The sequence below is a fragment of the Rhinolophus hipposideros genome, assembly GCF_964194185.1.
Source record: "Rhinolophus hipposideros genome assembly, chromosome: 9".
NCBI classification, from domain to species: domain Eukaryota; kingdom Metazoa; phylum Chordata; class Mammalia; order Chiroptera; family Rhinolophidae; genus Rhinolophus; species Rhinolophus hipposideros.
Window position 1 is genome coordinate 21,595,550 of NC_138055.1, and position 18,121 is coordinate 21,613,670.

At 34.6% G+C, this 18,121-nt stretch overlaps 1 protein-coding gene across 3 annotated transcripts in view; it reads left to right on the forward strand.

Moving 5' to 3' along the window:
* The window catches only part of CDK17 (cyclin dependent kinase 17), a 90,864-nt gene that overhangs the window by 42,309 nt on the left and 30,434 nt on the right, over positions 1–18,121 (forward strand). For 2 of the 3 annotated variants that reach the window (XM_081060920.1, XM_081060921.1), the window contains exons 2-3: positions 4,295–4,347; positions 9,569–9,710. In XM_081060920.1, coding sequence (XP_080917046.1) covers positions 9,593–9,710 — 118 coding nt within the window. In that variant the 5' untranslated portion in view covers positions 4,295–4,347; positions 9,569–9,592. The remainder of the gene's footprint in view (positions 1–4,294; positions 4,348–9,568; positions 9,711–18,121) is intronic. The other variant, XM_081060919.1, reaches the window with a different exon arrangement.

Here is an 18,121-nt window from a genome sequence, read left to right on the forward strand (position 1 = left end):
CATGGTGATCACTTCTTTAGGCATATAAATGTTAAGTAACTATTGTGTACCCCTGAAACTAATATTGTATGTTAGCTATATTTTAATAAAAATCTTAAAAAGTAAAAAAAAAATAAGTTTGGGAAACTAACCTATCAGATCTTAGTGTGATTATGATCCTAAAACCCTTTCATGGTGCCTGTAAGGTCAACACAATTGTCATAATATTAAAGTAATATTTGCTGATTTTCAAAAATTGTGTTGACATTTGCTCTGATGGTGCATATGCACTGGTGTATAGAACAACTGGCTCCTCATTTCAAATCATAGCAGGACATTCTTTCCTTACATGGATTAACAGGGAAAGAAAGAGTTTCACTTAAGTTTTTGGTATTAATTTTTTCTTTTTTTTTTACATTTATTTATTGGGGTGACAATTGTTAACAAAATTACATAATTTCAGGTGTACAATTCTGTATTACATCATCTATAAATCGGTATTAATTTTTTCAATCTTCCCCTTGAGTATGTCTTTCTTAATATTCTGAGTGATAATATAGCTAACATAAAACATTTCTGCTGGCATAGTGTAGCCATACAACGGAGTAGCAAACATCCATTGAAAAGTATGCTGTATAGCTGCATTCATTTACACAAATGGATCTCCATGACATTGTTGAGGAGGAAAAGCTGAAATATAATACTTCATAGGAAAACAGCCTAATGTAGGTGAGAACGCTGTTACAGCTTTAATCATATTTAGTTCACTACTGGTATCAAATGTTTTAAGTACAGAATCGGGACTTCCCTTCATTTAGGGCTTGGGATCTGAGCACCTGTGAGACTCAGGAAGTCTCTTCATGCTTTCCAGCTCAGTCAACAGTTGGTAAAATTAAGAGCTCTAGGTCTGTTTCACAGCCCAGCTGCTGGGATTTTGAATAGCTGGGGCATTTTCTCTTTAGCCCTACCCCTGGCTTTTCTGGCCTCTGGAGAAAGCATTCACTTAGTACCCTGACTTGTTCCTGTGGTGGGCATGGATGGGCTTGCGCTTAGTGAAGGCCCGTGGCCCTTGGAGACAGGATTTTTCTCTTAGATCTGCTGCCTTATTGCCAGCATTTTATAGCCTCACCTCCCAATACCCCGATGCATCTCCAATACTTGGAAAGACTCCTTTTGAAAAAGTACAGATTGCTGTGTGAACAAGGCTGCTCAGAATGGTAATCTGGCTTGCCAGCTCCCGTGGACCCCTTAAAAGTTGGTTAAAAGTTGAACTAGTTTTTCCCTTCTATATAGCAGGTTTACATCTGTTACCATGACCCCAGCCTTGTTTTCATTCCTGGAAAGGGCTTGTTCTCTAGAATTTAGTTCATTTATGTTTCTTTGCATCTCAGCTCTCCAAAAACGTATGGTTTTACTTTCTCTGGCTTGTTCTGATTGTTGAGATGGGAGAATAGTCTTTTGGGAGTTTCTGTATCCTAATCATAAGTAGTGGTCCTCACAGTTTACTCTGTTGTGTCTAAAATAATTGATATAGGTTGACTGTTCATATTGAAATTATTTAGCTAGTTTTAATAAAATTCTAAAATGAGTCATTGGCTTTATTTGGGCTTGGTGAAAAACTGATATAAATGCTGGCTGACAACATAGTTAAAAATTTTTTTTCATTGTGGTAAATATATGTAAAATTTACCATTTTAAACATTTTTAAGTGTACAATATAGTGACATTAAACACACTCAAAATGTTGTGTAGCCATCAGCACTGTCTATTTTCAGGACTTCCTCATCATCCCAAACAAAGACTGTACCCATAGACGACAACTCCTCATTACCCCCTTCCTCCTACCTCTGTTCTACTTTCTCAATGAATCTGTCCATTCTAGATATTTCATATGAATAGAATCATACAATTTTTGTCCTTTTGGTTTTACTTATTTCACTTTAGCGCATTATTTTCAAAGTTCATCCATGTTGTAGCATGTGTCAGAACATTCTTTTTTTATGGCAGAATAGTTTTGTTTATTTACCTGTTGATAGATGCTTAATGTTTTCAGTTATCTATTATGATTAATGCTGCTATTAACATTGGTGTACAGGTATCTGTTTGAGTCTCTGTTTTCATTTCTTTTGGGTATATCCCTAGGAGTGGAATTGCTGGGTTATATAGTTATTCTGTGTTTAATTTTTTGAGGAACTCCCAGACAGTTTGCCACAGTGGCTGTGTGTTTTAAATTTCCACCAGCAGTACAGCCGTGTTCTATTCACATCCTCATGAACTTGTTATTTTCTAGGTTTTTTTGTTTGTTTGTTTTTGGATGATAGCCATCCTAGTAGGTGTGAAGCAGTGTCTCATTGTGGTTTTGATTTCTATTTCTCTAGTGAGTAATTATGTTGAGCAGCTCTTTATGTACTTAGTAGCCATTTGTATATATTCTTTGGTGCAGTGTTTATTCAACTCCATCACCCATTTTTTAATTTGTTGTTGTTGAGTTCTTTATATATTTTGGATATTTAAACCCTTTTAAGATACATGATTTGCAAATATTTTCTCCCAGTCTGTGTATTATCTTTTTACTCTCTTGATACTGTCCCAGATGTAGAAAAGGTTTTTTGTTTTAATAAAGCCTTAATTTATCTATTTTTTGTTCTCTGTGCTTTTGGTGCCATACATAAGAAATCATTGCCAAATCCAAAATCATGAATATTTCCTCCATGTTCTCTTCTAACAGTTTTATAGTTTTAGATCTTAGATTTAGGACTTTGATCCATTTGAATATGATCCAACTTCATTTCTTTTTCATGTGAATATTTCCAGTTTTCTCAGCACTATTTGTTGAAAAGACTGTCTTTTCTCAATTGAATGGTCTTGGCACCTTTGACAAAAATCACTTGATGATAGATAGATATGTAGGTTTATTTTGTGGTTCTTAATTCTACTCCATTGGTTTATGTACCTATTCTTATGCCAGTATCATAATGTTTGATTATTGAGCTTTGACTAATACACTAGGTATACAATGTTGTTCAAGTTCTCTATTTCTTTATTGAACTTCAGTCTGGTTCTTCTATCCAGTGTTCAAAATGGGGTATTGAAGTCTCCAGTTATTATTGTAGAACTGTATTTCTTCTTTCAATTCTGTTAGTTTTTACTTAATATACTTTCAGGCCCTGGTATTAAGTATATATATAAAATAATAATTGTTTTATCTTCTTTTATTAATACATACTGTTCTTGTCTCCTTTAACCTTTTTGTTTTTTACTATTTCAGTTAATTTTATATGACAAAGATATAATAATTACAGTTCTCTCTCTCTTTATTTGCATGGAATACCTTTCTCTAGCCTTTACTTTCAATCTCTTTGTATTTAAAATAAGTCTCTTGTAGACAGTGTATAGATGGACTGTGTTTTTAAAAATCTGTCCTGCCAATCTCTGCCTTTTAATTGAATAATTTAACCCATTTACATTTAAAATATTGCTAAGGGAGAACTTGCTTTTTCCATATAGCTTCTGGTTTCTGTATGTCTTGTGTGTTTTTTTGTTTCTTGTTCTGCAATTCCTCCATTATTGACCTTTTTTGTACTTTGTTGATAATTTTGTAGTGTACCATTCTGATTCCCTTCTGTTTTTCTTTTTTGTAATATTTTAAAGTTAATTTCTTAATGGTTACTTAGGAATTACAATTAACATCTTAAACTTATAACAACCTATTTTGAATAATACCAACTTAGTTCAATAGTACATAAAGATTCTGATCCTATGTATCTTTATGCCCCCCTACTTATATTGTTGTCACAGATTACTTCTTTATATATTGTGTGCCCATTAACACAGACTTATCATTTTTCATGTGTATTTGCCCTTTAAATCATGCAGGAAAAGAAAAAAAGTTACAAATCAAAAGTACAATAATACTGTTTTTCATAACTCTACTGGTATTATTTCCTCTTATGGCTTTGAGTTGATTGATGTCTAGTGTCCTTTCGTTTCAGCTTGAAACTCTCCTTTTAGAATTTATTGTAGGGCAGTTCTACTAGTAATTAACCTCATCAGCTTTGGAATGTGGAAATGCCTTAATTTCTCCTTAACTCTTAAAGGATAGTTTTGCTGGATATAGAATTTTTTAAAATTAAAGTTTATTGGGGTGACAATTGTTAGTAAAGTTACATAGATTTCAGGTGTACAATTCTGTTACATCATCTATAAATCCCATTGTGTGTTCACCATCCAGAGTCAGTTCTACTTCCATCATCATATATTTGATCCCCTTTACCGTCATAGAATTCTTGGTTAACAATTTGTTTTCTCTTTTCAGACTTTAAATACAGCATTCTCAGTGCCTCTTGATCTTCATTGTTTCTGATTAAGGTATCAGCTGTTAATATTATTCAGAGTCTCTTATATGTGTCAAGTTGTTCCTTTTTTGCTGCTTTCAAGGTTTTTTTCTCTTTGAGTTTTGACACTGAATATAATGTGTCTTGGTATGGATCTCTTTGAGTTTATTCTTTTTGGAATTTGTTGGGATTCTTGGATATGTATGTTCATTTTTTCTTCAGATTTTGGCTCTTTTCAGCCACCATTTCCTAAAAAAAAAATTTTTTTTGCCTTCTCTTCTGAGACTTTTATGATGCCTGTTGTGGGTACATTTGATGGTGTCCTACAGGTCTCTCAACCTCTGTTCATTTTTCTTCTTTTTTTTTTTCCTATTTCTCTGAGTGGATAATTTTGACTTTCATATCTTCAAAGTTCACTGATTTTGTGTGTGTGTGCGCGCGCGCGTGTGCCTATTTTAAATCTCTTGTTGAACCCCTCTAGTGAATTTTCCATTTAGTTGTACTTTTTTATCTTTGGAATTTCTGTTTGGTTTCTAAAATTTCTGTCTATTGATTTTTTTATTACATCACTTTTCTGATTTCCTTTAGTTCTTTGTCCTTGGTTTCCTTTAGTCCTTTGAGCATATTTAGGACACTTGATTTAACATTGTTGACTAATTTCAGATTCTGGTCTTCTGGATTGATTGCTGCCATGCATTTTTTTCTTGTGAAGGAGCCATGCTTTGTTGTTTGTTTGTTTGTTTGTGTTCTTTGTAATTTTTTTAAATGTTTTTTGAGATCTGGACATTGGTAACTCTGGAAACCAGATTTTCCCATTCAGTTGGTGTTTCATGGTTGTTGACGGCTGCTGCTATCCAGTTGTGATTTTTTCCAAACTATTTTTGTAGGTATGTAATTCCTGGCAGTGTGTGGTCACTGAAGTTTCTGTTCCATTACTTCTGTTAATAAAAGAATGAAGAAAAATGAACAAAGCTGGAGGGACCTGTAGGACACCATCAAATGTACCTACAATAGGCATCAATAGAAATCTCAAGAAAGAGAAAAAGGGGCAAAAAATCAGGTTCCAGAGTTCCAGGATAGTTGATTCTGGTCGTTTACCGCAGTTTACTGGTTGTTTTTGGTGAAGGGACAAACCCAATAACTTTCTACTGTGACATTTTGCATCTCAAGTGTCACAGTAGTCATATATGTCTAATGTGTTTATGAATAGAGGAAAATCCTTGGTACTTTTTGTTTTCCTGGTTTGTGTGTTTGACTGTTCATACTATCAAAGGAAAAGAATCAGCCTCAGATTTCAACACAAAAGATTAAGATATTTAACTATTTCGGTTAAAAAACCTATAATCATGACTGAAATTTTAGTTCCGTGTTCTGTTAGTGTTTTATACAATAATTTTACATGTAGTTGTAAAATACATGTAAATACATGTAGTTCATTATTTTACAACCCAGAATTTTCTTCATTCGTGATGTAAAACAAGTGCAGTGCATACTAGTCTGAGTTATAAATGCATAAAATGTTTCCTAATATACTTTTCAAATGCATTGTATGAAGAAAATTTTACATCTTAGGTAAATTTATTCTACCCACTTAAAACCACTGAGATCTATACCAGCATTGTCCAATAGAAATATAATGTGAATTCTATATTTAATTTTAAAATATTTTGCAGGCATATACAAAAAGGAGAATTTTAGTAATATATTTTACTTAACCAAATATGTCTAGAATGTTTTTTTATCATGTTATCCATATAACGAGTTTATTTTTACATTCTTTTAAAATACAAAGTCTTAAAAATCTTGGTGTGTATTTATAGTACAAGGCAGTTTGAACTGACCACTTTTGAAATGGTCAGAATGAAATGCTACTTTGTTATGTAAATTATTTTCTTGAAGGAGAGTGTGTTGGAGTTTCCCAAGACCACCCTTGGTGATTTGCTAGGACACAAAAGTCAGAGAAAAGCTGTTAAACTCACGATTATGATTTATTATAGCATCAAGATAAGGTTAAAATGAGCAAAGAGACAGTGTGTAGGATACAATCCAAGAGAAACCATGTGTGAGTTTTCAGTTATTTTCACCTAGTGTAGTTGCATGGATAGTGCTTCATTTTTCCAGCCACCATGTGTGACATCATGTGCAAAGTGTCAAACAGGGAAGCTTACTTGAGTCTCAGTATCCAGGGTTTTTATTGGAGGTTAGTTACATAGGCTTGGAAATACCCCCATGATTGTCTCTAGCTACTTAGTTCCAGCTTCTCTTATTCCTCCTCTCCCCAAAGGTCATACTGATTCAGTGTTATCCAAAGCTCCAGGCATACAAAAATAGGCATTTACCATACTTTACATTATTAACATAAATTTTCTGGTGTGGCCCAAGATTTCAGGTATACAAAGAGACTTATCAGGCAGGATATTTACAAGGGCTCAGAGATTGTCTCCTAGGAGCCTGTCACTGGCTAGTCCTTTGTTTGGAATTTGCAATTTGAGGCACCCTCTTCCCGCCAAGTTTGAAGAGTTACCCCTTTACTGCACAGAGTAATTCTGGAGCCTTACAAAGGAAGGTGTTCCTACTATAAATTTGTACAGAAACAAAATGGTAAATGAAATTAGCAATAGCTCAGTTCACCTTAAATGTCTAATATACTTTAAACAAATGGCGTGAATTACTGACTCAAGGTAGAGCTATTTAAGGCTGACCGTGAGAAGTAAAGAATCTTAACATTTGGGACAGCTCTGCAGTTACAGGTTTCTTAGTTGGAATCAACTCTTAATAGCTTATTGAATGCCTCCTATAAATTCACTTTGCTTGGTTAAATACGTATATTATCTTCTAATCTTCATCTAAACCTCCATTTCTGCCTGTGAGGAGAAACTTGTATCAGACAGAGACTCCTGCTAACTACTTGAAAAGCTAGTGAAAAAAAATCCGTTTGAAGACATTGTAGAGCTTCTGAATCAGTCAAGACTTAAGGAATCAAGATTCAGAAGAGAAAGGAAATAGATATACACTGTGCTGGGTTCCCTCTGAAGATGTTTTCCAACTTCCAAGCTGTTTTGGAAAAGGGTATAAAAGCTGAGCAGTGTGTAAGAGACGAACAAAAACCAACCAAGGAAGTTGAGTGGAGCTTTCAGTAGTTTGTTGTTGTTCTGGTCCTAGGTTTGCAGTTGGGATTCTCTGAAGGGCTACACCATAAGAGTGAGAATAAACCACACATAGGCCAATCTTTTTAGTGTCTGAAACTCAGTCTCAAGTCTGCTCAGTCTCTGATTGGATTGAGGTGATCTGCTCCTATTCTAACTGCTTGCCAGAAAAAAATTAAATCCTCTCTGGAAGAAAGTAAAATCATCCAGTGCCTCTACGTTTTTTCCATATATATTTTTATGCAGTCATTCACATATAATGTGTAGCACTCAGTAAACAATTACTAGGCATACTCAAGACCAACACAGAAAAATCAGCAGCAGAAACAGGTTATACAGGTATCCATAGGCTATACAGACTCTGGAGTTGCAGACGAGAGCTTTAGAATATTCTAACTAACCTATTCATGAAAATAGATGGTAAAGTGGAGAATTTCATGAGAATTGGAATCTATAGAAAAGAATCAAATAGAAATTCTAGAACTGGAAAATATGGTAACTAAAATTAAGAACACAATAGATGGGTTTAACTGCTGATTGAAGACAGCTGAAAAGAGGATGAGTCAATTGGAAGATAAGTTAGTAGAAAATATTCAACATTGATTTGTATCTTTATTGCTATGATCAAAATAAGCTAAGGGATAGGAACTTTTAAATATCTCACTAAAGTATAGCTCTTGTTTTTAAACTTTTGAGTGAAAGAATCCTTATTAGTGTGTAGTTAAAAGTTTTGCTATTTTAATGTGTGTGGTTTTTAATATTTTTGTTACAGTAGTTTTGTTTTTTAAATAAGTATGGAGTTGGTAAATATATTATCACTTGTAAATTTGTACTTGATATCCCCCAGCCTTTAAGCAAACAAAAGATTATTCATAAATAATACCTTATGCAGAGTTTACTTATTCAGAGTGCTCAGCTACTTAGACTAGAGCCTTAGAATTAGAATATAAGCAGAATACTTACAAGTTCAAAATAGATATCCAGAACTGGATGGTAAAACATGTATTTTAACATAGAAGAGTTATAAGGCCCTGACTCTTAGTTGGGCTAATGGTAATAACATGCTTGGTAATCAGGTAAACTCTGTCACCACAAGTAAGAGATAGTAAATTAGAAAAGAAGTAATGGGTAAGTTATTGAGGAATTTGTTATTGAGGGTAAGTTATTGTAGCAAAAACCTTGTTTGATCATGTCTAAGACTCCACTATGAATTTACCATTGATTTGATTTGTATACTGTTAAATTAAAAGAAAGCTGTCTCAATTATATTTTGATATCCCAGTAATTGTACAATACATCATGATTTCATAAATGTTAAAATGTGGGGGGATAGTATGTAGTAATCCTAGTTTTAAATCTCAGTTCTATCATTTATTGTTTGTTTGACTTCAGTCAGAGAACTTCTTTGAGCCTGTTTGCTTATTTGTGAAAATGGAATAGCATGGTCTACTCTTTAGAATTAGGGAGACTAAATGAATTAAGAGATATGAAAGTGTCTAATATGGGCTAGGCATTTGATACCAGTTAATTTGGCTTTCATTTCTTCCTTGTAAACCTTGGCATTGTTATAATAATAGGAAGAGACTCCTGACAACTGACCAAGGGAAAAACAAAACAAAACCCAGTATAGTGGCTAAATGAGAATTTAAGAAAGAAAATTTCTATTTAATAAAGTGCCAAACGTCATTCATTATTTTCTCCCCCACCCCCTTCACCTGTCTTGTCCCCAAAGTTCTATTTAAAGATACCACTGACTGGTTCCAGTATGATTAGTATTCGTAATGATAGAACCCACACATCAAAATAGTGTTGTTTTCACTATATTGATTTAAAAAAAAAATTCCTATCTTTCTAAACTTAATTGTGATACTAAAATCTCAATATTTAGTTTGTAGAATTCCTGTTCTTCTGATGATGCTATATAAATATAGCCTTAATCAGAGTGAGTGCATCTTTTTAAGGAAGGGCTTAGATTTTGTGATGTCTGGCGGAAGTATGAATTCCTCATTATATTTCTATTTTGAACATTCTTAGTAAACCAAGAACAGCATTTGTCTTAAGCTGTAAAATATTCATAGCTTTAATTTTGTGTTCATTCTGTTCTTTCAGGGTTTTTCACATTCAATCGATAGGATGAAAAAATTTAAGAGAAGGCTGTCCCTCACGCTTCGAGGAAGCCAGACTATTGATGAATCATTGTCTGAATTGGCTGAACAAATGACTATTGAAGAAAATAGCAGCAAGGATAATGGTACGTATTTAGGGGATGAGGAGGGGAAGAAAGATGCCACTTTTGGTTACTTTATAAATAGAATGTAAATTTACTTCTCTAATTAGTTTCTTGTAGCTTCCTTTTATTTATTTCTCTGGGTCCCTAGTTATTAGGAAACAGAAGACTACACAACTTGCTTGCCTACTTCTGGAATGTTTAACTCTTACTTCAGCAGTGTTGCTGTACCTAGTCTCTAACCTGATGAATTCTTCTATCTCATTTATCTTTTTATTTTTCATTGATTCTTAAATAAGAATACCTTGTATAAGAGTATCCTAGTTGTTAAGTAACTATTTTTAAATTAACATTTAAATATTCTTATTTTTATAGCCCACTTTTAATATAACTTAAAAGTACATAGTAAGTTTATGAGATTCCTGTTTGAGGCTTCATCATAGTTTTTTATGACATGTATGCATGTTGACTATCCACATAGAGAATAAGGTTATTCATATGAGTGAATCTACTATTTTCTTATTTTATATTTACCACAGAATCTATCATAGCATTGGGAGCACTTACAGTAGATAGGCATATAATGTTTCACACATTTGGCAGTTCTTTTTTACAAAGTGAAGTAGTAGTAGTACACAGATGTTGATATAAAATAAAAAGAGTCTGTTAAATTGAATGGATTAAAATGTAAAATCCTGATGAAATTTATAGAACAAGATTATATATTCAAAACTGAAATAGCCCTACGGATATCATCGTAATAACCAGAAAGGAGCTTACAGGAATGGCTGCCATTGTGTCATCATGTGCAGATTCTTTGGCAAGCTTTCCTGTCTGTGCCTGAAATTCTTCTGTTAGAGATTTGTGGCTGTGGGTGAAAGCATGAGTACCCAAACCCCCTCCCGGTGAATGCACGTGTCCTTGTTGTGAGAGACAGTGGGATAACGGAAAGTGCTCTGGACTTTAAGTTTAAACTCGGGGGTTGGAATTGAGGGTGCACTAACATACTTACACACTTAGTTGTATGACTCTGGGTAAATAATTTATCCTACCTAAGATTTAGTTTATCTCTTTTCCTCAGAAAGGTCATTATCAAAGGTTATATGGCTCTTTGTAATATAGGAGAGGAGATATAGATGAGTTCTTTAGAAAATTTAAAATAATAATTTGAATAGAAAATAATTTGAATATAATTTATATGTAGGGGGGAAACATTATGCATTTGAGTCACGTCATTCTTTCATTCCTCTTGCCAGGAGTAAAATTCTTCATTCTTTCTCAGACCCCTCTTTGAATTCTTGGTATTAATTAAACCCAGGGTGTTCATTCTCAGGATTGAAGAATCTTGCCAGCTATTTGCCAGTGATGTTCAGGAGTAGAATAAGCACAGTGTATATCTTGATGGCTGGTTCCTGGGACACATTCTTAATGGGTATTTGAGCATAAGATAAACCTCTCCTTTAAAAAGAAAGATTGTGAGTCAAAGAAAATGTATATGCTTTTTGGAGTGCTACTTAATATTTTATTTTATTTTTATTTTATTTTTTTAAAAGATTTTATTGGGGAAGGGGAACAGGACTTTATTGGGGAACAGTGTGTACTTCCAGGCCTTTTCCAAGTCAAGTTGTTGTCCTTTTCAATTTTAGTTGTGAAGGGTGCCGTTCAGCTTCAAGTTGTTGTCCTTTCAGTCTTAGTTGTGGAAGGCGCAGCTCAGCTCCAGGTCTAGTTGCCGTTTTCTAGTTGCAGGGGTCACAGCCCACCATCCCTTGTGGGAGTCGATCCGGCAACCTTGTGGTTAAGAGGACACATTCCAACCAACTGAGCCATCTGGGAGCTCAGCGGCAGCTCAGCTCAAGGTGCCGTGTTCAATTTTTTAGTTGCAGGAGGCGCTGCCCACCATCCCTTGCAGGAGTCGAGGAATTGAACTGGCAACCTTGTGGTTGAGAGGATGTGCTCCAACCAACTGAGCCATCTGGGAGCTCAGCGGCAGTTCAGCTCAAGGTGCCGTGTTCAATCTTAGTTGCAGGGGGCGGAGCCCACCATCCCTTGTGGGACTCAAGTTGTTGAACCGGCAACCTTGTGGTTGAGAGCCCACTGACCCATGTGGGAATCGAACCGGCAGCCTTCGAGTTAGGAGCATGGAGCTCTAACCGCCTGAGCCACCGGGCCGGCCCCACTAATTAATATTTTAGATTAATTGCATAGTTTGTGGGATATTGTAGTTTTAACTGTCTTAATTTATAACTAATGGTGAAATATTGAAAGTATTTCTTTCAAGTAGTACACATAGTTTATTGAAACTTTCTTTTATAAGTAACTTTAATAGGTAGTGCAAAAGGAAAAATAGGAACTCTGTTGAGCTTCCTCTTAACCTGAGTTACTTGAAATGATACTTGAAGATGTCATAGTAGACATTGATTCTTCTTGAGTTGCAGAGATTGCTGGTAGCACAAGCTGTCTCTGAGTTATAATCTGCTGTTGCTTATATCCTATGTGTAACAGCACATGGATTTCACCAATAGCTTTGACAATGATACTATACCTTTCTGGCCATCTATCATTGTCTGATAGCTGGTTCCAACATATTCTTTCTTTATGGAGTTTATCTTGAAGCATAAAAAGCTGCTAAAATAGGTGACTCACACAGTCTGAACATGGTTTAATGAATGAGAAGTGGTCGATTATACTTTTTAAACGATCTTCTCACATATGATGTAACCAGTTGTGAAGAAAGTGATCTTTGTCTGACAGCCATATAGTGGCAATGCTAGCTGGGAGAGGAAGAACATAATTTATAATTTCCCTAAGTAAACTGCTTTTGAACCAATTTTTAATCTCCTATGTCTTGTTCAGTCACATTCATGAGCAGAGTCCTGTTACTCTTGATTATATGTAGGCAAGTAGCTCTCATGAATACTCTAGAACAAATTGAATGGGGAAGTAAATGTGTCTCAGGATACTATAAAAATCTTGGAAAAATTGGGATTCATATACATTTGGTTATACACTTATATACATATACTGTCACTCATACATATTCTACCTCCATCCAAATAGATTTTGATATATTATCTCTATCATTTTGATAATTGAGTCATACTGTAAAGGCTTTATCTCAGTTATCAATATATAATATAATTACAGTTCACATTAGAGTGCCTGTCTAGATAAGCTAGTGTGTTTGCACATTGACAGGTAGATGGAAACCAGGGAAAGAGGAATCTTGAATTTATATCATGTTAAAAACAAGTTGACAGTTTGCAAACTTGGTTGATTTAAGCATACTGGCCTTAACACAGCTTTTCTTAAATATGAAATGAAATTTTTGCACAAATTCTAAAAAGTTTTAAAATAAAAAATAAGAAATTTTGTTTTTAGATTTCCTTCAAGGAAAAAGAATTCTGAATACATCAGATTTTTTTTTTAAGTAACTGAGAAGGTATGAATATTTAATTTAAAAAAACTGTTAAAATTAATTTACCTAATTCCTCAAAAGGTAGTAAAAGACCCAGCAATTCTATTACTAAGGATATACCCAAAAGAATTGAAACAAGTATTTAAACAAAATCTCATACATGAATGTTTATATCCATCCGTAGCAACACCATTCACAATAGCCAAAAGGTGGAAACAACCTAGATGTCCATCAAGAGATGAATGGATAAACAAAATGTGGCATAGCTCTAGAATAGAATATTATTCAACCACAAAAAGGAGTGAAGTACTGATACATGATACAATGTGGGTTAATCGTGAAAACTTAAAAGGAAGCCAGACCCAAAAGGTCACATTCTATGATTCCATTAGTATGAAATATCCAGAATAGGTAAATTCATAAAGACAAAAAGCAGATTAGTGATTGCCAAGGACTCAGAAGAGGATGTAATGGGGAGTGTCTGCTTAATGGGTGCAGGGTTACCTTTGGTAGTGATGAAAATATTTGGAACTAGAAGTGATGGTTGCACAGCATTGTAAATGTACCAAATGCCACTGAGTTGTGTGCACTTTAAAGTGGTTAATGTTATGCTGTGTGAATTTCATCTCAAACAAGTTATCTGAGAAATACCTTTTCCTCATAGATTCTCAATTTGCTTGATAAAAGTCTTAGTACTGCTTTAGACATATCACAGTTATGATGCTTCAGGATCTGGTCTTTTAGTAGTTAAGCCTTGAACTTATTTGTCTCTGTAATCAGAAGATATATTGAAATTATTCAATTTGATGAGGTTAGGTGACAATTTAAAATATAAGGCAGAGAATAGGTCACAATTATACTTACAGAAAGGCAAAAATAATGTTTTATAATACATATAATAGTTGGGGTTTCCAAGTGCAAAAGTTACTTCTTTTGACACAACCAAAATTCTTCACCCAAGAAAATGAACTGCATCTTCATGTTCCCAGGAGGTATAATAAAACAAATGTAACAGAATGTCACTTCTCATGATATTTTAGGATCTCAAGTAATCCCAAAAAGCAAAGATTGAAATGGTCTCATTTTCCAGATATTCCAGTTTCTTGTTCTTACTCCTCAATCTCTGCATTGGGTCAGTTTACCATGTTATTTTTGAGTCAACAATCCTACTTTTATGGATATTACAAGCCTTTTTTCTTACTCCCAGGTAGTTCTTGCTCCTGCTGGTCTGACACATGATAGCAGTTATGGTTAGTTTTTGATAATAGTGGATGACATAGGCTATTGTAAGTAGTGCTAACACCTGACAATAGCACAAGGTCCAAGAGAGGGTGAGGTTGAAAGCACAGACTTCTATTTTAACCATTTTGAAGTATGCAATTTTAGTGGCATTAAGTGCATTCACATAATACAATCATCATCACTGTCCATCTCCAGAACTTCATCATCCCAAACTGAAACTCTTATCTGTTAAACAATAACTCCTCATTATCCCCTCCCCTCAGCTCCTGGTAATCAGTATTCTACTTCCTATCTATGAATTTGCCTATTCAAGTTACATCATATAAGTGGAATCATACAATATTTGTCCTTTAGTGTCTGACTTCATTTCACATAATATCTTAAAGGTTTCCATTACTTTTAAAAATATATAGAGTATTATCTTATTGAACTGTCCAGTTAATTGCTGTCATAATCTTGAAATGTTAGAATATTTTATGATTCTCTCATGGGCCCCATTCTCTTCTTTGTCTACTCTCCTTTGGTGACCTCATCCAGTCCTGTCATTTCAGCTGCTGTGTATATGCTTGCTACTCCAAAAATCGGTATCTCTAATCAGGATTTTTGTCTGGATCCCGAGATTCATATTAAAATGTCTACTTGCTTTCTGCATATAGATATCTAATAGGAATCTCAAATGTAATATAATCAAACCAGAATTCTTGGTATCCTTCTCCCCCCAAATCTTTTACTTCCACTTCCCACACTTAACCCAAACAATTTAAAGCTCAAAATCTAGGTATTATCTTTGATTCTTTTCTCTCCTTTACCTTTCAATTCTCCCTTTCTCCTCTCCTCTGCCATTCTAGCTTGCTGTATGTTTACTACATAAGTAACTTCCTAACTTACTATTAATGATAGCCATTTGTACACTTGATGCATGATTCCAATTATTGTCCTTTCGCATATCATATTTCATATTTTCAACAGTTGCTCTGCTGGAGATTTCAAAATGTTCCTTGGATAGATGTTTTTAATGCAGAATCTCACTTAATGCTGGGTGGGAAAGAGTGTGTGAAAGTAATTTTGCAGCCTTTTCTGCTGGCCTCTTGGCTCTGCCTTTGTGTAATAATATATCCTAAATCTGTCTGGCCACCATTATTTATTGCTTGGGGTACTGTAATAGTCTTCTTCTGTTTCCCTTCTGTTGATTCTCTGTCATCTGTTCTCCAACAGCAACCAGAGTGATGTTTTAAATTTTTTTAAATAATTATAGATTCAAAAGAAGTTGTAAAGATAGTGCAGAGAGGTGTCTTGTACCCTTCTGTCAGCCCCCCCTTCAGTTACATCTTCTGTAACTATGGGCATTGTCAGTCCCAGAAAATTAACAGGAGTAAAGTGTGAGTATAGTTCCGTGTAATTTTATCACATGTGTAGATTCATGTAACTACCACTGGAATCAAGATAAAGAGCTATTTCATTGTCACAGAGATCCCTCATGCTACCCCTTTACAGTCATCCTACCTCCTCACCTTCCACTGTCCCTTACTCCTCAGAGTGTTACTTTTAAGACATGAATCAAATAATATTACTGCCGGCTTCAAAGATACCATAACTGCTCCAATCCCAGAATTAAATTTAAATGTTTACAGTGATATGCAAACCTGCTTACTCTTTGACCTCATTTAATAACACCATTCCCTCCACAATTATATACTGCAGCTACTCTTGCCTTCTTTCTGTTCCTCTAACACTGTGGTTTTCAAAGTATGATCCTTGGACCAGCAACATCAGCATCACCTGGGATTTGTTAGAGAGAGAAATACTTGGATTCTATGCCAGACCTGCTGAATCAGCAAGTCTGGGGGTGGAGCCCAACAATCTGTTTTAAAAAGTCTTTGAATGTGATTATGAAACATGCTCAAGTTTGAGGACTGCTGCTTTCACAAATCAAACTCTGCCATGTGTCAACTTTTGCAGTAGCTTTTCTCTTTGTCTGGAATATCTCATAACCCACCACTCACCTATCTTCCCATGACTGGCTCTTTCTTGCATTTATATCTCTGTTAAAAATACCTCTGCAGAGAGAACTTTTCTCAATAGCTAGTGTAAAGTCACTACTCATTTATTTTTCTATCACATATCTTCATTTTAATCTTTTGCTTATTGCCTGTCATTGTCTGATACTTTTTTCCTCCTTAGTTTCTTACCTGTCTTTTCCTCCATTAGATTTTGTAGTCTCAGAGAGCAGTACCTTGTTTGTTTTGTTCACCTCTTGATGCCCAGGGCCGTAATAGTGCTTGTCAAATGGTAACACACACAACAAATATCCCTTGAAAAATTGAATATATTAATAGTTACGATCTCCATGTTTTTTAGCTGTATTCTCTAGGACTATAAAGCCATATTTTTCAGGATAGCTTTATAGAACAACTAAAACAAATGTCTATGGGCAGAATATATATATTTTTATGATTTTGGATATGAAATATTATAACCTAGAAAGTGAAAATTTTTATTATACATTCTAGTCTGTATCCCATAGGGTTTGTAACTATTTTAATTTATGCATTTATATCAGATTACCCCTCTGCATTCATTATTAGATCATTATTTTACTAAACTTTACATAAAGATCCCCAAATTCTTGACCAGCCAGCTATTGCCAATGAATGTACAGTCTGGGACACTTTGCACAGATTTTTCTCTGTTCCTAGTTGGGTACTCTCCCTACCTCCAGTCTGGCATCTACCCAGATTAGGTGACTTGGGCCTTGTATGAGCCTTGAGGACACTTTTGCCACATCCTCTCTTTCCCTTCTTTTAAGCAGTCTTCTTGGCCCATTTGCCCTAAGCCTGTACCTCGGTCTTAGGGATCCAAGCCACCCCCTCCTGCCAACTTGTTCTTGGTGTTTGATAAACCTTTACAGGTAGGGCAATCCCCGCGGCAGGGAATATCCCTACTCCTGATTATCAGCTACAAAAGAAGAGCTGGCTTCATTTTAGAGGAAAATATTCAGAGAAGCCCAGTTCCTTTTGAAATTCCTTGACTATATTCTAATATGAAAGATTAGGGTATGTCACAGAAGACTTCATCATGTCTTTAGCCTATGTCGGAGCTCTTTTTTGGAGGTGGAAAAGAGTCTGGAGATTCCCTGTAAACAATACAAACTATGGTTTCCCTTATTTATAGTTGAATGTTTAAATATTTTTAAAATGTTTCTGCTTAATTATAGGTTTGCGATTTTTAAAAAAAAACCTCTATATTAAAAATCCCAAATTTGGGGTAATAAATTTCAAAACCTCTGCATTGATCTGTACTTAAATACTTCTGTTTTATTCACAGACATACCTTTTTGAATGTTGATCAAATAGGGATATAAGTTCCTTCCATTTAGGGCCATGTTTTTCATATTCTACAGTGTGCCTCATAAAGCATGTATAAGGCTCTCAGTGAATGTAGGAATAGTATGGAAATAATCTTGAGATACATTAAAATAAGCAAATGGACAAAAAAATTTATGGGCTATCTTAGTAGTTTTGTAATTGCTAACCAATTTTGATTATACAAGAAATGGATAATTAAGTTACTAGACAAATTTCAAATATTAAAGTATTTTCTATAAGTATTTTGACACAGAAATTATTTTAATTCTAGTACTTTGTGTAGATAGCCAAACAAATGAGGTTAAATGTAATACTATATTATAACTTTTTGTTTTGTTTTCTGTTTTGCTTTCTCAATCTTTCTCGTTTGATCCTGGATCGTGGGCTGTTACTGGAATGACTTTTGGATATTG